General features: G+C 46.1%; 1 protein-coding gene across 1 annotated transcript in view; it reads left to right on the forward strand.

Moving 5' to 3' along the window:
• The first annotated feature begins 1253 nt into the window (after positions 1 to 1253).
• STK11IP (serine/threonine kinase 11 interacting protein) overlaps positions 1254 to 21394 on the forward strand; it is a 96823-nt gene continuing 76682 nt past the window's right edge. The window contains exons 1-3 of the mRNA XM_082260938.1: positions 1254 to 1419; positions 11462 to 11532; positions 14828 to 15027. Coding sequence (XP_082117064.1) covers positions 11472 to 11532; positions 14828 to 15027 — 261 coding nt within the window. The 5' untranslated portion in view covers positions 1254 to 1419; positions 11462 to 11471. The remainder of the gene's footprint in view (positions 1420 to 11461; positions 11533 to 14827; positions 15028 to 21394) is intronic.

Consider the following 21394-nt stretch of genomic DNA (forward strand, 5'->3'; position numbering starts at 1 on the left):
AGCTACACTCCAACTCTAAACTGGTCAAAAGAGTAAGAGAGAGAGCGCTCTAAGTGCAGACAATCTTTAATAATAACAAGGCAAAAGTAATGTAACTCACTAGAAATCAAAGTCATAAAGCTGTGTTGAGTCACGGACATAAGGAATTCCTCTGGGAGGTGCCATCCATTCGTATGCAGCAGTCCGAAGCTTGATAACCGATCAGAGGAGAGAAGGGAGCCGGCTATCCCCTCCAACAGTCGGCAGTCAGCATCTGTGGTAGCGGCTGCGATATGCGGTGGAAGATGGAACTCGGCCTCGTCACCAGGGAATGTTTGGGCTGATAAACTGGTAACCGTTAAAAAAATTTAAAGCGTCGCCTATGGAGATTTTTATTGACTGTAGTTTGTTGCCATTCCGCGGGTGTGTGCAATTTTAAACCGTAACATGTTGGGTATCTATTTACTCGGCGTGACATAATCTTTCACAATATACAAAAAAAAATGGGCTAACTTTACTGTTTAGCTTTTTTTAAATGCAGTAAAATGTGATTTTTCGTAATTTTTTTTAAAAAAAATGGCGTTTGAAAGACTGCTGCGCAATTACCGCCTGACAAAAAATATTGCAATGACTGCCATTTTATTCTCCAGAGTCTTTGCTAAAAAAAAAATATATATATAATGTTTGGGGGTTCTAAGTAGTTTTCTTGCAAAAATACTGATTTTAACGTGAAAACAAAAAGTGTCAAAAATAAGCCTGGGGCTTGGTTAAAAAAATCAGCAATTTAGAAATGGGATGAAATGTTTAGCACTGGGAAACAGTTTTTGAAAGATAAAAAGTGCATTTTATATACAACTATACAGGTCAGATCAAAATGAGGGACAAATGAGGAGGACAGAGGGGCTTTGTTCCAAATCAGGGGGACAGTCCCTCAAAATCAGGGACAGTTGGAAGCTATGCATTAGGACTGTTTAGCAGGACCACCAGAAAATAATAAAACTTGAAAAAAAAAAAAGAAGATAAATGCAGCCAACTCATCTAAGGACCAGAAAGCAGCAACATGTTTACTTTTTCATTTTGGGTTTAGATACAATTTAACTATATATGTGTCTTATTTCAGACTAGCGGTTACAAAATACAAATCAACCTCCAGTCCTCCTAGTCATTGCTACCTGATCCTTACAGACATCTCTATGGTATTTATCAGTTCCCCTCAGCGCCTCTCTGTCTTCTCTCCGCGCTCTATGGTAACCGAGAGGCGGAAGTAATGCCTTGTGGCTTCACTCCCCTCTATTAGACTTGGAACCCGGAAGTGGGGAGTGTTGGCAAACATACACTGACCCCGTGTACTGCCCAGTAGCCGGGGGGGAAGGGAAAGGAATTAGAGACACAGCAAACAGGAGGTGACCCGAGAGGGAGCACGACAACGTGTGGCTCTGGGTAAGGAATTGTACGCTGAATGTCTGTATTTTTGTGGTCTGTATTACTGGTGTCATGTGATCCATCATAGGACTGCTCAGGAGGGTTCATAGCATGGGACTGATCTGCATGGCTGTGTTCACATATTCCTGGCCTGAGATGGGGGAGGAATGGGAGTCTAATGGCATCACAGTAATGGCATCCTCCTTAGTCTGTAGTCCCAGAAACAAGGACAGTGTGGTGTTCTAGGATCAGGAGATGAGGGGTGCAATACCACCTGCAGGTGTGCTTCTGGGTCCCCCTGACCTGACACCTCCATTCCTTATCAACATGTGCAAAGGTATTTATAATGCAATCACCCTTATAGTGCTATACAGAGTAACATGTAATCACTGGGGTTATATATATATATATATATATATGTGTGTGTGTATGTACACATACATTCCAAGACCTAGGAGAGGGGACCTGTCCTATGAACGCAGAGTCTGAAGGACTATTGTTGTGTCTGCTCACAAGATAACCACCAGGGCTCTATTCCTTCTTCCGCTGACACCAGAGATGGGGGGGCTCTATTCTTTGTCCCTCTGACCCTGGAGATGGGGGGCACTATTCTTTGTCCCTCTGACCCTGGAGATGGGGGGCACTATTCCCTCTCCTGCTGACCCCGGAGATGGGGGGCTCTATTCTTTGTCCCGCTGACACCAGAGATGGGGGGCCCTATTCCTTGTCCCGCTGACACCAGAGATGGGGGGCCCTATTCCTTCTCCCGCTGACACCAGAGATGAGGGGCCCTATTCCTTCTCCCGCTGACACCAGAGATGGGGGGGCCCTATTCCTTGTCCCGCTGACCCCGGAGATGGGGGGCTCTATTCCTTGTCCCGCTGACCCCGGAGATGGGGGGCCCTATTCCTTGTCCCGCTGACCCCGGAGATGGGGGGCCCTATTCCTTGTCCCGCTGACACCAGAGATGGGGGGCCCTATTCCTTCTCCCGCTGACACCAGAGATGGGGGGGCCCTATTCCTTCTCCCGCTGACACCAGAGATGGGGGGGCCCTATTCCTTGTCCCGCTGACCCCGGAGATGGGGGGCTCTATTCCTTGTCCCGCTGACCCCGGAGATGGGGGGCTCTATTCCTTGTCCCGCTGACCCCGGAGATGGGGGGGGGGGGCACTATTCCTTGTCCTGCTGACACCGGAGATGGGGGGGGGGCTGTATTCCTTCTCCCGCTGACACCAGAGATGGGGAGGGGGCCTATTCCTTGTCCCACTGACCCCGGAGATGGGGGGCTCTATTCCTTGTCCCGCTGACCCCGGAGATGGGGGGCTCTATTCCTTGTCCCGCTGACCCCGGAGATGGGGGGGGCACTATTCCTTGTCCTGCTGACACCAGAGATGGGGGGGGGCTGTATTCCTTCTCCCGCTGACACCAGAAATGGGGAGGGGGCCTATTCCTTCTCCCGCTGACCCTGGAGATGGGGGGTACTATTCCTTGTCCCGCTGACCCCGGAGATGGGGGGTACCATTCCTTGTCCCGCTGACCCTGGAGATGGGGGACACTATTCCTTGTCCCACTGACACCGGAGATGGGGGGCCCTATACTTCTCCCGCTGACACCGGAGATGGGGGGCTCTATTTCTTCTCCCGCTGACCCCGGAGATGGGGGGGCACTATTCCTTCTCCCGCTGACACCGGAGATGGGGGGCCCTATTCCTTGTCCCTCTGACCCTGGAGATGGGGGGCACTGTTCCTTCTCCCGCTGACCCCGGAGATGGGGGGCACTATTCCTTCTCCCGCTGACCCTGTAGATGGGGGGCACTATTCCTTGTCCCGCTGACCCCAGAGATGGGGGGGCCCTATTCCTTGTCCCGCTGACCCCAGAGATGGGGGGCCCTATTCCTTGTCCCGCTGACCCTGGAGAGGGGGGGCACTATTCCTTCTCCCGCTGACCCCGGCGTTGGTGGGCCCTATTCCTTCTCCCGCTGACCCCGGAGATGGGGGGCACTCTTCCTTGTCCCGCTGACCCCGGGAGTGGGGGGCACTATTCCTTATCCCGCTGACCCCGGGGGTGGGGGGCACTATTCCTTATTCCGCTGACCCCGGAGATGGGGGGCACTATTCCTTGTCCCGCTGACCCCGGAGATGGGGGGCACTATTCCTTGTCCCGCTGACCCTGGAGATGGGGGGCACTATTCCCTCTCCCGCTGACTTTGGATGGGTACAACTTGGATATGACTTTGGTGATAATGGACAGTTGTTGCACACAAGTTACATTGTATAACATTCAGGTATGACTTTCATGCAACTTCCAAAGGGTGAAGATTGAAGTCTATGGTCCTCAAGTTGCATGAAAGTCAGACCAAAGTAGTGCATGAACTGCTTTGCAGTTGCTGCAATTTTAGGTCGTGCATATATGAATGGGTATCAATGGAAAACGTGGGGAACTGCTTGTCATGCAACTTTATGTTTTCCAAAGTTGCATGACAAGTCGCACAAGTGTGAATGGAGCCTAAGATAGCGAGCTATGAATAAGCCTGGCAGAATTTTATTGGGTTCTTTATATTGGTGATGGGTCCATAAAAGTTTGGGATCAAAACGTTTCAGCAGGTTGTGCAGAGATGGTCAGACTGTTCAGTTCATTGTCAGAGAAGCTCGTCTTATTTCTAAAGCTGCTTGATCCCTCCACACTTCCTGGGAGAAATGAGGTGTTTGCTAAGGGAGGCAAAGTTCTGTTTTTCTAACTTTTTTTAAATGAGTTAGTGTTGACAAAATAGAGAAAATCGTTATCTGTGTGATAAAGCTGTATGAGCTTCCAGATCAACAAACTCCATGACATTCCTATGGTCCTAGGCTGACCCCCGACCGTAGATTTCTAGAAGTAGGCTGACCCCCGACCGTAGATTTCTAGAAGTAGGCTGACCCCCCGACCGTAGATTTCTAGAAGTAGGCTGACCCCCCGACCGTAGATTTCTAGAAGTAGGCTGACCCCCCGACCGTAGATTTCTAGAAGTAGGCTGACCCCCCGACTGTAGATTTCTAGAAGTAGGCTGACCCCTGACTGTAGATTTCTAGAAGTAGGCTGACCCCTGACTGTAGATTTCTAGAAGTAGGCTGACCCCTGACCGTAGATTTCTAGAAGTAGGCTGACCCCCTGACCGTAGATTTCTAGAAGTAGGCTGACCCCCGACCGTAGATTTCTAGAAGTAGGCTGACCCCCTGACCGTAGATTTCTAGAAGTAGGCTGACCCCCTGACCGTAGATTTCTAGAAGTAGGCTGACCCCCTGACCGTAGATTTCTAGAAGTAGGCTGACCCCCTGACCGTAGATTTCTAGAAGTAGGCTGACCCCCTGACCGTAGATTTCTAGAAGTAGGCTGACCCCCTGACCGTAGATTTCTAGAAGTAGGCTGACCCCCTGACCGTAGATTTCTAGAAGTAGGCTGACACCCGACCGTCGATTTCTAGAAGTAGGCTGACCCCTGACCGTCGATTTCTAGAAGTAGGCTGACCCCCTGACCGTAGATTTCTAGAAGTAGGCTGACCCCCTGACCGTAGATTTCTAGAAGTAGGCTGACCCCCTGACCGTAGATTTCTAGAAGTAGGCTGACCCCCTGACCGTAGATTTCTAGAAGTAGGCTGACCCCCTGACCGTAGATTTCTAGAAGTAGGCTGACCCCCTGACCGTAGATTTCTAGAAGTAGGCTGACCCCCTGACCGTAGATTTCTAGAAGTAGGCTGACCCCCTGACCGTAGATTTCTAGAAGTAGGCTGACCCCCTGACCGTAGATTTCTAGAAGTAGGTTGACCCCCGACCGTCGATTTCTAGAAGTAAGCTGACCCCTGACTGTAGATTTCTATGGTATATGCAGAGGGGTCAGAAGGAAGATTGACTGGATAGTTTTGGAGAGATTGCCTAGCGGTGTCTGTACCTGGTGACCTCCTCTTCTCTAAAACCAACCATAGACGGTTTGAATCTCATCCTGCCTATACTGTACCTATGTTTATCAATCGATCAACTCGGGTACAACCCGCCTGTCTGATTTTACATGCGATTATTGCTAATGGCTTTTATAGCCACTAGCAGGGATCACTGTGTTTCCCAGTTGGGGTGGCTCCCCTGTTGGGAGAACACAATGGCTGTGTTGATTAGGGAATATAGCTATTTTCTTTCCTGCAACCACAGGTTGCAGGAAAGAAAATCACTCTGTCTATGTACTGCTTAAAGTGATAATAAAGTCTCGTTACATGTCAAACATGTCATACTTACTTGCTCTGTGTAATGGTTTTGCACAGAGCAGCCCGGATTCTCCTCTTCCCGGGTCCCTTGCCGGCACTCCTGGCTCCTCCCTCCTTCTGGGTGCCGCCATAGCCAGCAGGCGTGCTCCTGACCCGCGGCGCTGTGTGTACGTTCACACATGGAGCTGCGGCTCAGCCCCGCCTCTTCTATCTCCTGATTGGCTCACTGGCTGTGATTGACTGCAGCATGAGCCGATGGAGTCCCTGGAGAGGCAAGGCTGAATGGAGAAGGGGCTCAGGTAAGTATTGGGGGGGGGGGGTTGCTGCATACAAATGATTTTTTACCTTCATTCATAGTATGCTTAAAGGTAAAAAGCCTTCAGCCTTTACAACCACTTTATGGGCTCGTTCCCATCAGTAACACTGGCCTGTGTTGCCCAATGCAAGAACAAGGCAATTTGCCTCAAATGGTAAGGTCACCTTTTCATGAAATAATACTCTAAATGTCCTGACCACCCTCCCTGTACCTCGCTGTACATAGCGGCCGTGCTTGTGTAGCAATCCGTACTTCACAATACACAGCCCCAGAATGAGTATCCATCATAATGCCTGCAATGACAAGCTCTCATTAGTAAGTGTAGATTTTTGTCTATGCTGACCAATGAGAAGCTCATCTGAAGTGGCTTCTTTCAATAAGATGTTCCAGAAAAAGGCTTTTTCAGCAATTTGATACACAGTAGCTCTTCTGTTGGATCAGAATACATGGGCCATCCTTCGATCCTCATAAACATCATTGAGCCTTGGCCAATCGTGACCCTGTCCCCGGTTCGGTGGTTTTCCTTCCTTTTGGTCGGTCCTGACCACTGCGGACCAGGAACATCCCACAACAACTGCAATTTTGGATTTGCTCTGATCTAGTTCTCTAGCCATTATAATTCAGCTCTTGTCAGAGTCCCTAAAATATTTACTCTTGCCCATTTTTTCAACACATCAACTTCAGGGACAACATCAGTGGCTAAGTGGTCAGCACTTCCACATAGCAGTAGTAGAGTCCTCGGTTTGAATGCCAACCACGGCACCACCTGCATGGAGTTTGCATGTTCTCCCTGTGCCTGTGTGGGCTTCCTCCGGGTACTCCGGTTTCCTCCCACACTCCAAAGATATGCTGGTAGGTTAATTGGATCCTGTCTAAATCCGCCCTAGTATATGCATGTGTGAATGTATAATATATATGTAAATTGCTGTGTAAATTGTCAGCACTATATAAATACCTGTAATAATAACATGTTAACTTGCTGGCTAATATAACCCACCCACTTTCAGGTGCCAGTTGTAATCAATGTTCTTTACTTTACCTGTCAGTGGTCATAATGTTATGGCTGATCCGTGTAAGGCAGTCCACACATGGGTCTTTTTTTTATTTTCCAAGCAGTGGGTTGAATGGAAAAGACTGACTTGCTGCCCCCATCCATGCACTCGATGTGGACGGGAAAATCCTCCCGCTGAGCTCTTGTATTCTGATGGCGGGGAGACTTCCCGACTATAAATATTCACTGCTGGCTATAGCCTGCGGTGATGATCGAGTGACAGAAAACTCATTGGGCAGTTGTATACCAAATGATCGGCAGAGCGACTTTTCCTCAACCTCCCATCTATACATGGATCACAATTTGCCCGGTCCCTGCTGTAGTCGCTGAATCCATGTATGGCCAGCTTAAGTCTACAGCCAGAGGATTAATAATGACCTAATCAGAGTGTTTTCCTGAGTCACAAACGCTTTGTGACTGTCTTGGGAAAAAGCGGCTGAATAAAGGTGAGTGAATTTCCTATGCAAGGCGGAGGTCCTCACGTTTTGTTGGTGTGGAGTTTTTTCACCTATGGAAAAAAAGAAGTGGACTCTGATTAGTTGGATGTCATAGGTGTGTGCACCCCAGAGCACAAACACATGCATGTATATCAGCAGAGCAGTGGACGGTGTCAGTAGAGCAAAAATTGGTGTTGGTAGGGCAGAGGATGGTGTCAGTAGTTTTTTTACTTTTTTTTTTTTTTTTTTTTACAATTTTTTTTTTTTTTTTGCTCTTTGGAGACAGAGAAAGAAACTAAGGACCAAGATTCTCCAGTCCCTTTCTCTGCAGCCTGCAGTAAACCTAGTTTACTATGCTTCCGTTAAAAATGAAGACAGGAGTTGATAGTACAGATCACTCCCTGTATTCATTCAGAAAAGAGCGGCCGGTAATTTAATATTTACCATCCCCTTCCCCGTTCCCAAGAGGAGAGCGGCTGGCAGCACTGTCGGGGGGGGGGGGGGGGGGGAGGCACATCCCGTGTGCATGCCTATGTTGGTTGTATTCATGTTTTAAGAAGATTTGTGATTCATCTACTTATTATAGTAAAGGCTAAGATGCAGATCTATTTGCAGAAAAATAAAAATGTGCAATTTCAATATATTTCCTGCAGCATCCTGGAATTGATTACACTTCTGATCAGTAGATCACCGGTGCAATGTGGGCTCCTGCAGACATGTTCCTCTGTACGGGCTTTCTATTTGAAGGCCGGAGGACATGTCCATGGACTAGGAGAGTGCTTATGAGTGCCCTCCCGCATTCCATTGAAACGACGGGTCCATCTGCTGCAGAGGTAGATGGTACTTGTAGTTTTTTCATTCACAGGAATCTGTGAATGAATGATGCGGCCTATGTGGGTGGAGCCCTGCACAGCTGCACTGTTTTAATTAAGGCTGACCTTACGTTATTCAATTTCCTTTAGATTTACCTTCAGCTATGTGATGTAAGTGCATGCCTGACAGCATACAAATTGAAAGTGTTTAGGACTGACCTCATATTAAATGGTTTTGGTAAATCTAAAGGAAAATTGTATAATGTATGGCTGGCCATTCACAGAGCAATTTTTCTTTCCTGCAACCACAGGCTGGCTGTCCCCACCATGGGGAAGCTGTCCCCACCGGGAGAACACAGTGATTACTGCTAGCGGCTATAATAACCACTAGCAATAATCCCAAAATCTGACAGACTGGTTGTACCCAAGTTGATCAATCATGGTTCAAATCTCGTCCAGTCCCTGCTGAACCAGCCGAGATTCGAGCCATCTATGGCCAGCTTAACTGACAGCGGGTGTGTATCCTGTCTTATCACCAGAATGCTGGCGTTGTACCCATTCACCAGCAGATTTTGACCATATTTTTGGGCATTGTCCTAGGGTCCAGGAATTTTAGGAGGAAGTGGTGAGCTGTATTAGGGAAGTTACAAATATGATTATGCCTAAAACGATATCAAATTGTATGCTGGGATTAGTGGGGGAATTGATACCCGCCTGGCCTCCGCATACGCTTATCAGTTTGTTGTTTTATGTTCGTAAAGCGATCATTTTACATTGGAAAAAAACAAGATCACCATCCCTGCTCTATTGGAAGAGGTTGGTCAATAAGATATTACCATTTGTATAAATCTACATATTTGAATAGAGGTTGCCCTGGAAGGTTTGATAGGGTTTTTTAGGGTCTGGTTTGAAAACTCTAATACTATAGCTTGATAAGATGATGAACCCTACTGCTATTATATACATTAACAGTAGGGATGCACCAAAATGAAAATTCTGGGCCGAAACAGAAACCGAAAATTCAGGATGCCCTTGGCCCGAAAACCGAAACCGAAAATGACTTTTTTTTTTTTTTTTTCCCCAAATGATTTTAAAATAGTTTGAACATTTGATATCCAGAAAAAAACAAGCCACAGTGACTCAAGAGAACATGCTGGGACTTGCAGAAAATAACAATCAGAGATGCTTGAGAGAGAGAGAAATCAAGCAGCAGTCAGCCAGATTACCTTCCACAGCGGCAGCACATAGCACATGAAGGGAGGAGGTGGGTGGAGCCATTATGGAAAAGGCACGGAGGAGGACGAGGAAGATCCTCCTCCGCTCTGCATTCTGGGTCCTCGGGATGTCACTGGTTGCTAGACGCCAGTCGGCTGGCCATCCTAGCAACCAGTGTGACTAAAGCGGCCACCGCCCGGCGGAGGAACAAACTGTACACCTATTTTCGGCCGAAATGGGATAGGCCCGTTTTCGGCCTAAATGGGATAGGCCGAAAATAGTGCACCACTAATTAACAGATTAGAATTCTATACAAATGTTGAGGTAAATATTATCCTATGAAGAGGCATATATTCTAATTATTGTGATATTCATGTGTGGTGGTGCACCTGCTTAGGGAGGGGGGTTGATATTTTCTTGTGTGTATCACCCTGCGTGGCGCACTGTTTTTTCTATTTTCTGCACATGACTTTGATAAAAGTAAATAAATAAAAATTAAAAAAAAAAGGTGACAGTGGGTGTGGGGAGAAAGAGCCCCCATTTTGCCTGCTGTGACAGGGAGGATGGATCAGGGGGCTGGAGAGGGGATAAGAGCTTGGAACATGCTACATGTTCCACCCAAAATACGGGTAGAAAATGTAACCTGTTCCAAAGGCGAACTTAGCCTTTAAAGTGATTGTAAAGGTGAAAAGGTTTTTATCTTAATGCATTCTATACATTAAGATAAAAAACCTTCTGTATGCAGCAGCCTCCTCAGCACCCCCTAATACTTACCCGAGGTTCATCTAGATCCAGCAATGTTGCAGCAGTGTCTCGAATGCCTGGGATTCCCTTCCTCATTGGCTGAGCTGCTGTCAATCAGTCAGTCAGTCAATAAGAAGAGAAAGGGGGCCGGGCCACGGCTCCATGTCTAAATGAACACAGGGAGCAGCGGCTCGGCTCGGGTGCCCCCCATAGCAAGCTGCTTGCTCTGGGGGCACTCAACTGCATGGAGGGGCCAGGAGCGCTAGCGTGGGACCCCATAAGAGGAGGATCCAGCCTGCTCTGTGCAAAACCATTATACAGAGCAGGTAAGTATAACATGTTTGATATTTTTACGTAACAAAAAAAACAGACTTTACAATCACTTTAGGGCTGGTTTTACATCATTGATATCATCATTGTTCACCGTTCATTTCTACCTGACAAGCTGGACTTCTAGTGAGTTTAGTAGGAGATCTCGGTGTGCCATCCTAGCTTTGATAGTTGATACTGATCTCGGTGTACCATCCTAGCTTTGATACCGATCTCGGTGTGCCATCCTAGCTTTGATACTGATCTCGGCGTACCATCCTAGCTTTGATGCTGATCTCGGTGTACCATCCTAGTTTTGATACTGATCTCTGCGTGCCATCCTAGCTTTGCTACTGATCTCGGCGTGCCATCCTAGCTTTGCTACTGATCTCGGCGTGCCATCCTAGCTTTGATACTGATCTCGGCGTGCCATCCTAGCTTTGATACTGATCTCGGTGTGCCATCCTAGTTTTGCTACTGATCTCGGCGTGCCATCCTAGCTTTGCTACTGATCTCGGCGTGCCATCCTAGCTTTGCTACTGATCTCGGCGTGCCATCCTAGCTTTGATACTGATCTCGGCGTGCCATCCTAGCTTTGATACTGATCTCGGCGTGCCATCCTAGTTTTGCTACTGATCTCGGCGTGCCATCCTAGCTTTGCTACTGATCTCGGCGTGCCATCCTAGCTTTGCTACTGATCTCGGCGTGCCATCCTAGCTTTGATACTGATCTCGGCGTGCCATCCTAGCTTTGATACTGCAGATCTGCTTTGGTTTGCAGAGGTATGAAACCGTTTTCTATCAGTTACATCTAAATGATCTCACTTACTGCTCAATAAAATCGGAACAATCACTTTCATGTAAAGCTTTTAAATGCATATGTGCATGTATATGAAGCAAGCGTTTGTCATTGTGAATCCTAATTCTGTTCTTTGGTCATTTCCAGCTTCCGCTAAATGAGGACTGAGGATCCAGAGTCAATGGTTCAGGCTCTTGCTCATCTTCTGCAGGACCATGGTAAGTACTTCAGTGCTTCCTGCGCTCTAAGATCCAGTATGGTATCTAAACATAGATTAGACTGGTAAAGGATTCCAATTCCGGACCATCAACCAAAGTACTTCAGCTCTTGGGCCAATCATTCTTCCATAGCTGCTGGCACCAAATACCTGGTAATTTACTTCAGAGTATAAGGGAGCATGTGGCCTCCTTCCATGATGTAGCACTTGTGTCTAGTCACCAGTCATTTAGGCTCAAGCACTATGACATGACAGAAGGGTAACATCATAGCTCCCAGTAAGCATTCATACCATGGAATTGAGATGGTGAAAGAAGCAGAGGGTGAGCATTATGTAGGGGGGTGGTTTTAAAGCCCAGTGCCAGGCTAATTTGTTTTTTCTGGTAAGTTCCTCTTAGGATTCTTGCACACACAATCAGGCTGCAAAACTAACCTCCACTACATTGCTGTCCACTGCAGTTTAACCTTTCTGCCACTAGGTGTCCTAAGTTTCTGGGTTGAATAACAAGGAGTATATACATACAGAGAGTGCAAGGTGTCATGAACCTGTCCCCACCAGTACAGTGCCCTGCACTCCCAGTATAATGATGCAGAGAGTGGCGCTGACATCCTTAACCACTTCTGGACCGGTAGGTTTTGCCCTCTTAATGACCAGGCCATTTTTTGCGATTTGGCACTGCGTTACTTTAACTGACAATCGCGCGGTCATGCGACGCTGTACCCAAATAAAATTGCTGTCCTTTTTTTTTTCCCCACAAATAGAACTTTCTTTTGGTGGTATTTGATCACCTCTGTGATTTTCGTTTTTGGGCTATAAACAAAGAGCGACAATTCTGAAAAAAAAAAAAAAAAACAATATTTTCTACTTTCTGCTAAAAAACATTCCCAATTAAAAAAATAAATTAAATTCAAATTTTTTTCATCATTTTAGGCCACTATGTATTCTGCTACATATTTTTGGTTTAAAAAAATCCCAATAAGTGTATATTGATTGGTTTGCGCTAAAGGTATCGCGTCTACAAACTAGGGGAAAGATTTATGTCATTTTTATTTATTTATTCACTAGTAATGGCGGCGATCTGCGATTTTTAGCGGGACTGCGACATTGCGGCGGACAGATCGGACACCTAACTGAAATTGTCGTCCCTTTTGGGGGGACTAGTGACATTACTACAGTAATCAGTGCTAAAAATATGCACTGTTACTGTATTAATGACACTGGCAGGGAAGGGTTTAACACCAGGGGCGATCGAATGGTTAAATGTGTCCCTAGGGGGTGCTTTCTAACTGTGTGGGGAAAGGCATGCTGCATGAACACTAAGACCTGCGTTCCTAAATAAGAGGAACACAGGATCCCTGTGTTCATAACTGACAGTACAGCCGTCTGCCGCGATTACAACGGAAGACAGCCGTTCTGTCTCCACAGCAAGCAATCGCAGGTGCCTGGCAGCAATCGCAGTCGCTGGACCCACTGATTGGCTCCCCCTGTGGCCAAGCGGCGCGTGCACGCGCCCCCACTAGCGGTCCCGTGAAACGACGTGCAGGTATATTGTTAGCGGGATAGAACCGACCTACCGCGGTATTAGTACGGTGGCTGGTCGGCGAGTGGTTAGAGACACTGTCACTTTTCTCTAAATTAGACATGGAGAGCCGTTCTTTTCAAACGGCTCACAGGAGTTCAAGAAATTCCTTAGTTGGGCTTGTCTTGGGTGGCCAGTATATCGGTGTATATACACACACACACACACACACACACACACACACACACACACACACACACACATATATATAATGTGTGTGTATATATATATATATACACGCACACACTATATATATATATATATATATATATATATATATATATATATATATTGTGTGTATATATAATTTATTATATGTGTGTATGTATGTATATGTGTATGTGTGTATATATATATATATATATATATATATATATATATATATATATATATATAATGTGTATATGAGCAGCTATGTCGGATAATCCCGTCATCACTGAAGAGGGATTGTTCCCCTTTTTTTTTTTGTGGAAATTGCGAAAGTCCCGTTGCTGCACATGTAATGAGGTTTAGTTCTGAATAATTGCAGATTAGGGCTCTGCACAATTCTCACAGACCATATGAGCCCGCCTACAGAATTCAGTTTGCTGTAGTCAGTCTATTTAAAGCTGAATCTGTAACTAGTTTGCATTCTCTTGTTCCATCCACCTCCTCCACATGCTAATGCAATTTTTTCAAATAAAACCTTTCTATTTAATGACATGCCTTATTTTAGGTTCTGTGATTTGTGTATGCATTGCAGGCAGATAATAGCTGGTGGGAGAGGTGGGTAGGGTGCTACATAGACACAAGCACCCGGCCTGCCCTCCTGACTCCTGTCAAGAGCCGTCAGCTGTAATGCAGGTAGAGGAATGACTCCTGGGAAAGATCAAATCGCCTTGATGAGTGGGTGTCAGTGTGGAGGAAGGGCCATTCCTAGGCAGGCTGTATTGACATGCAGACCGCTTTAGATAATGCCCACATGCGACACTGTGGCTCGGGTTCACATAAGTGCAATGTCAGACATCGCATGATCCGGAGCGCACTGCTCTGAAAATCACATGCGATGTCTGTGCGATGCAAATTCAGCCATACAGATTATGTGGCTGAATTTGCATCTGATTCGGCACAAACACGCACAGGACCCGCAGCAGAATCGGATCGCATGGTGGTTCACACTTATGCAATCTGATTCATGTCCGAATGTCAGTTCGCACTGCAATATGTGAACTGATATGGAGGTGTCGTTAACTTTGAATTGACACCCCCCTGCAATTCGCATATGGCAGTGTGAACTGTCTGAGCTGGAAATGCGATGTGGGAACTCGGAGTAGATTGGCAGGGTTCCCGCATCGCATATGTGTGAACCGGGACTGAGCCTCCATGATTACAAATAATGAAATCCCAGTGAATGAAAGGGGTGGGCTAGGGACAGTAAGGTTGGGGAGGAATGGGCTAGATAATGCTGGGTATCCTCCAGCCAGGAAATAAGGCATGTTCTTTCTGACTTGCTGTAACTTCTAATGCACATTGTGAAAAGCTTACAGTGTGCAGTGAAATCAGAGTCAGCAATTTCAGTACAGGAGAGGAGCTGCTACAACTGTGCCAAGACTGAAGGCTGGAGGTTGTCTTTAGGAGATTCATTCTTCTAGGCTGATGTTGGTTACTTCCCCTTGCACTGGTTGTTGGATACATGGCATGCTGAAGATCTAACTGTATCTGTCTGTTTTTGTTTCAGGGGACGGTGTGCTGGACGGAAGTCACAGCCTGACCCTTCTCACCCCAAACCTACAAGTTGTCACCCGTCTGTTTGAACAGCTCTTCCCGCGGGGTCCAGGGTCTGGGTTCCAGGCACTTCCGGCCCACCCTACGGATAGCGGGGCCGTTCTGCGCTCACAGTTTGTGCTCGATCTCTTGCAGAAAACTCCAGGTCTGAAGGTACAAACATGGTTCACTTTAAAAAAAAATATCTGTCTATAAAAATGCTGCAAGTGCAGGGAAATACCCACTGATCTTCCAGAAAATTGGTGAGCTCTTAACTTTTTTTGTTTGAGTTGACAACTGCCACTGCTGCACTGAAATTCCCAGCAGTGTTGTCAGCCCTGCCCAGCTTTCCTCTGCTGGATTGTAGTACACCTCCCCCACTTCTCATATTCATACCCTAGAGCAGTGATGGCGAACCTTGGCACCCCAGATGTTTTGGAACTACATTTCCCATGATGCTCAGCTACACTGCAGAGTGCATGAGCATCATGGGAAATGTAGTTCCAAAACATCTGGGATGCCAAAGATCTCCATCACTGCCCTAGAGAGAGGTGTTCTGTAGCTCAGAAGGAAAGAACTGGGCAGGCCTGAAACTATACTTGGGATTTCGGGGGTAAGAGAATTAATGACACCGTTGTCAGCTTATTATCAGAAGATAGCAACTCGGTGGATTTCTGGCAGGATCAACTGGTATTTTTAGGAACGTGCAGCAGTTTTTAAAGAGAAAAAGCATGAAGGAATGTGTTTATAGTGCAGAAATGTACTTAACATGTTACAAAAAATTGGCAATTTGGGACTTTATGTGAGAACTGGCGAGCACTGCTCAGTGTCTCCATCCCTGTGCATGGTCAATTGAAAAAATGGGATAAATGAAGGTGTGTGAAAAACAGCCGGTCCCTAATTTTGAAATACTTACCCACCAGTCTGCTAACAAACCAAAATAAACCTGTCTAACAATAGTTAAAAGCAGGAGTTTAGTTAACACATATTTGCAAATGCATGTGGAAGCTGCATGGCCAACGACAAGGCACCCTGCGTTTCATGCAGAACCTAACACTAAATAACACTGCTCAACCTGAGTGTCCAAGTGTCTCCACAAAAGGATGTACATGCTTGCCAATAGATGGATTGGAAACAGGTGGGATTGGAGACCGCCCAATCCTCCCCCACCTGCTCCAATCCATGACTGGCAATGAAAAAACGCATGGCTGTATAAAAAACCATGGGGTGCAAACTAAATGTGATCAGCTGGGAGTGTTAGGTTCTGCATGAAACGCAGGGTGCCTTGTCGTCGGCCTTGCAGCTTCCACATGCATTTGCAAATATGTGTTAACTAAACCCCTGCTTTTAACTATTGTTAGACAGGTTTATTTTGGTTTGTTAGCAGACTGGTGGGTAAGTATTTCAAACTAGGGACCGGCTGTTTTTCACACACCTTCATTTATCCAATTTTTTCAATTGACAATGTACTTAACATGTTTTTTTTTTTTTTTTTGTTTTAATCAGACTCAGAGATTGAATAGAGCTCAAGCCAAGACTTTTCCCCCTGGCATTCAGGTGCAGAGGGGACCACTGCTCTCTGTGTAGAAGCAGCGGACTCTCAGCAGCTGTCCAACACGAGCTGTGAGTCAGAGCTAAACCTGACCAATCAGCTAAGACATTTCCAGCTGATTATACACTCACCGGCCACTATTAGGTATTCAATTGCTTGGTAACACAATCAACTAATCAGCCAATCACATGGCACCAACTCAATGCATTTAGGCATCTAGACGCGGTGAAGACGATTTGCTGAAGTTCAAACCGAGCATCAGAATGGGGAAGAATGGGGATTTTAGTGACTTTGAACGTGGCATGGTTGTTGGTGCCAGACGGGCTAACCTTAGTATTTACAAAACTGCTGATCTACTGGGATTTTCACTCACAACCATCTCTCAGGTTTACAGAGAATGGTCCAAAAAAGAGAAAATCTTCAGTGAGCGGCAGTTGTGTGGAGGAAAATGCCTTGTTGAGGTCAGAGGAGAATGGGCAGACTGATTTGAGATGATAGGAAGGCAAAAGTAACTCACATAACCACTTGTTACAACCAGGGTATGCATAATACCATCTCTGAATGCACAACACTTCAAACCTTGAAGCACATAGGCTACAGCAGCAGAAGACCACACCAGGGGGCCACTCCTTGTCAGCTAAGAACAGAAAACTGAGGCTAGAATTCACACAGACTCACCAAAATTGGACAACAGAATATTGGAAAATCGTTGCCTGGTCTGATGAGTCTCCATTTCAGCTGCAACATTGAGATGGTAGGGTCAGAATTTGGGGAAAACCACATGAAAGCATGGATCCATCCTGCCTTGTATCAACGGTTCAAGCTGCTGGTGGTGGTGTAATGGTGTGGGGGGTATTTTCTTAGCACACTTTGGACCCCTTAGTACCAATTGAGCATTGTTTATACCACACGGCCTACCTGAGTATTGTTGCTGACCATGTCCATCCCTTTGACTACAGTGTACCCATCTTCTGATGGCTCCTTCCAGCAGGATAATGCACCATGTCACAAAGCTCCAATCATCTCACCACTGCTTTCTTCGACATGACAATGAGGTCACTGCACTCCAATGGCCTCCACACCACATCTCAATCCTATAGAGCACCTTTGGGATGTGGTGGAATGGGAGATTCTCATCATGGATGTGCAGCCGACAAATCTGCAGCAACTGTGTGATGTTACCATGTCACTATGGACCAAAATCTCTGAGGAAAGTTTCCAACACCTTGTTGAATCTATACCACGAAGCATGAAGGTAGTTCTGAAGGCAAAAGGGGGTCCAACCCGGTACTAGCAAGGTGTACCTAATAAAGTGGGTAGTGAGTGTATATCATAACACCTGCACTATCCTCTATACCAGGGGTCTCCAAACATTATGAACAAAGCACCAGTTTACTGTCCTTCAAACTTGGAGGGGGTCTGCCTGTGGCCAGTTGAAGTAGAAAATGTCGTGGTATCAATAGGAAAAAAAGAATGTCCCACCATTGGCATCAGTGAGAGGAATAGTGCCCCACCATTGGCATCAGTGGGAGGAATAGTGCCCCATCATTGGTGTCAGTGGGAGGAATAGTGCCCCTTCATTGGAGTCAGTGGGGTGAATAGTGCCCCATCAGTGGTGTCAGGGAGAGGAATAGTGCCCCATCATTAGTGTCAGTGAGAGGAATAGTGCCCCACCATTGGCATCAGTGGGAGGAATAGTGCCCCATCATTGGCGTCAGTGGGAGGAATAGTGCCCCATCATTGGTGTCAGTGGGAGGAATAGTGCCCCATCATTGGTGTCAGTGGGAGGAATAGTGCCTCATCATTGGTGTCAGGGAGAGGAATAGTGCCCCACCATTGGCATCAGTGGGAGGAGTAGTGCCCCACCATTGGCGTCAGTGGGAGGAATAGTGCCCCATCATTGGTGTCAGTGGGAGGAATAGTGCCCCATCATTGGTGTCAGTGGGAGGAATAGTGCCCCATCATTGGTGTCAGTGGGAGGAATAGTGCCCCATCATTGGTGTCAGTCAGAGGTATAGTGCCCCACCATTTGTGTCAATGAGTGGAATAGTACCCCTGCATTGTTGGTATCAGGGAAAGGGGTAGTGCCCCAGCATTGGTATCAATGGGAACAATAGGGCCCTTCAGTTGGTACCAGTGGGTGGAATAGTGCCCCATCATTGGTCAGTAGGAAAAAGAGCCCGCCGGCCGGATGGAGTCTCCGATGACGTAACCCGGAGTCTGCGTCCATGACGTCCCTTCCGGGTTACTGTGCTGCAAAAGGCGGCAGATTTAAAAAAAACGGCCGTATGCAAAAATGCAGTTTTTGGCGTTTTGCATACATGAAAGTGTAGTGGAGGGGTCTAGGGTCTTTTAGACCCTCGATCCCTCCATAAAGAGTACCTGTCACTGCATATTGGTTACATAGTAGGTGAAGTTGAATAAAGACAATAGTCCATCCAGTTCAACCTGTGTAGGTGTGTGTGGCTGTAATCATCTCACATACCCCTGAATGTTCTGATCCTTGAGATGAAAGTCTAATAGTCTTTTGAAAGCCACCATACTTCCCGCAGAAACCACCTCTTGTGGTAGAGAATTCCACAATCTTGTAGCCCTAACAGTAAAGAACCCCCCATGTTGCCTGAGGTTAAAACGCTTCTCCTCTAATCGCATTGTATGCCCCCGAGTCCTCATGCAATCCTTTCGACTGAACAGCTTTTTTTCTAAGCTGAGATCCCCATTGAAATATTTAAAAATTGCTATCATGTCCTCCCTCAGGCGTCTCTTCTCCAGGGAGAATAAATCAAGCGATTGCAGATGCTCTTCATAATTAAGGTCCTCCAACCCCCTAATTAGTTTAGTTGCCCTTCTCTGGACTCTCTCCAGCTCCAACACATCCCTCCTGAGGACTGGCGACCAGAACTGGACAGAATACTCCAGATGCGGTCGGACCAGAGTTTTATAAAGTGGAAGGATTATAGTCTTATCTCTGGAATACATCCCCTTCTTTATGCATGCTAATATTCTGCTGGCCTTGGCAGCTGCCGCTTGACATTGCATGCAGTTGCCTAGTCTATCATCAACCAAGACTCCCAGATCCTTCTCCATTTTTGATTCCCCCAAGGGTTCCCCTCCTAACGTGTATTGTGATTTTATGTTTCTAGTCCCCAAGTGCAAAACCTTACACTTCTCCACGTTAAACCTCATTTGCCAAGTCGTTGCCCACTCTGTAATTTTGTCCAGGTCATTCTGTAGGATATCTGCTTCATGCTGTGCAGTTATTGCCCTGCCCAATTTTGTGTCATCTGCAAAAACTGATATCGAACTAATGATCCCGTCCTCAATGTTGTTTATGAAGCAAGGGAAGTTTACATTGCTTGTGACAGCAATAAAATTGACCACATTTTTTTTTTTTTTTTTAAAAACCTGTAATAAAGTAAAAAAAAAAAAAACAAATTAATAGGAAAAAAAGTTATTTTAGCCACCCCCGTCACCGTTAGCTTGCGCACGAAAAAAAAAAACGTATACGGAAGTCGAGCCGCAAATGAAATCGCTGTTCAAACCACACATGTGAGGTATCGCTGCGATCGCCAGAGCGTGAGCAATAATTTAAAAAAAGAGCTACACTCTAATTCTAAACTGGTAACCGTTAAAAAATTTAAAGCGTCGCCTATTGAGATCTCTATTGACCGTAGTTTGTCGCCATCCCACGGGTGTGCGCAATTTTAAACCGTAACATGTTGGGTATCTATTTACTCGGTGTGACATCATCTTTCACAATATACAAAAAAAAATGGGCTAACTTTACGGTTTAGTATTTTTTAAATGCAGTGAAATGTGATTTTTATTTTTCAAAAAATTTCCAAAAAAATGGCGTTTTAAAGACCGCTGCGCAAATACCGCATGACAAAAAATATTGCAACGACCGCCATTTTATTCTCCAGAGTCTTTGCTAAAAAAAATATATATATAATGTTTGTGGTTTCTAAGTAGTTTTCTAGGAAAAAATACTGATTTTAACTTGTGAACAAAAAGTGTCCAAAATAGGGCTGGGGCTTAAGTGGTTAAAAAAAAAAATGTTCATTTGTTTTATCTCTGTATCATCTGAGGCTGTTGACTTCGCTGGGGATATAAGAGGGTTTAAAACCATTTTAATGCAGAGGACAAAAATGTCAAAGTGTGAATCCAGCCTGAAAGAAAAAATAATAAGGTGAACTAACACTATACACCCTCCCCCACCCCCTGGGCCCTGCTGTACTTACCTCCTGTAGACGATGAGCTGTCAGTGCCCATGCAGCTGATGTTGCAGTCCAAAGATTTAAAATCCTCGCTGTTCTCCCTCTTCATTCTGCAAGGCTTCCTGGACAGCTCAGAGCGCTTCTGATTGGTCAGTTCCAGCTGCTCTGATCCGTTCTTGAAGTTCTAGAGCAGGCATGTCCAACCTGCGGCCAGGGGGCCGCATGCGGCCCTGAACCGCAGCAATGCGGCCCACTGCCCAATGACCATTTTTTTTATTTATTTGCTGGGGAGGAAGGAAGTTGAGTCAGGGGCACGGCCACTGCGGCTTCCAACTAACTCTAGGCAGAGGCTGCCTTGGAGGGCATCATCCACTAGTTGTGTTAAATTAGTGCTGGGGGGGGGGGGGGGCACGGCAGCTCGGGAAGGGCGCAGCGGCGTTTTATTACTTATATACCTTAACTATAGTATATATTTTATATGCGGCCCGAGAACATTTCTCTACACTCAATGTGGCCCAGAGAAGCCAAAAGTTTGGACACCCATGTTCTAGAGAATGAAGAGATAGGAGAGCCGGGATTTCAAATTCCCGGACCGCGCACTGACCGTACAACCAATACCGGAGGGTATAAAGTCTTATTTCCCATGTTCATTTTACCTGTAAAGGTGAATTTGCATTTTAAAAATCTGAGAATTTTTTTCCTTGGCGCATTTAACAACTTTTACAATGTGTTACATGCCAGGGAAAATGATTTGTGAATTTTTATTTATTTT

This window comes from Pelophylax lessonae (genome assembly GCF_965119305.1).
Source record: "Pelophylax lessonae genome assembly, chromosome: 6".
Taxonomy (NCBI): domain Eukaryota; kingdom Metazoa; phylum Chordata; class Amphibia; order Anura; family Ranidae; genus Pelophylax; species Pelophylax lessonae.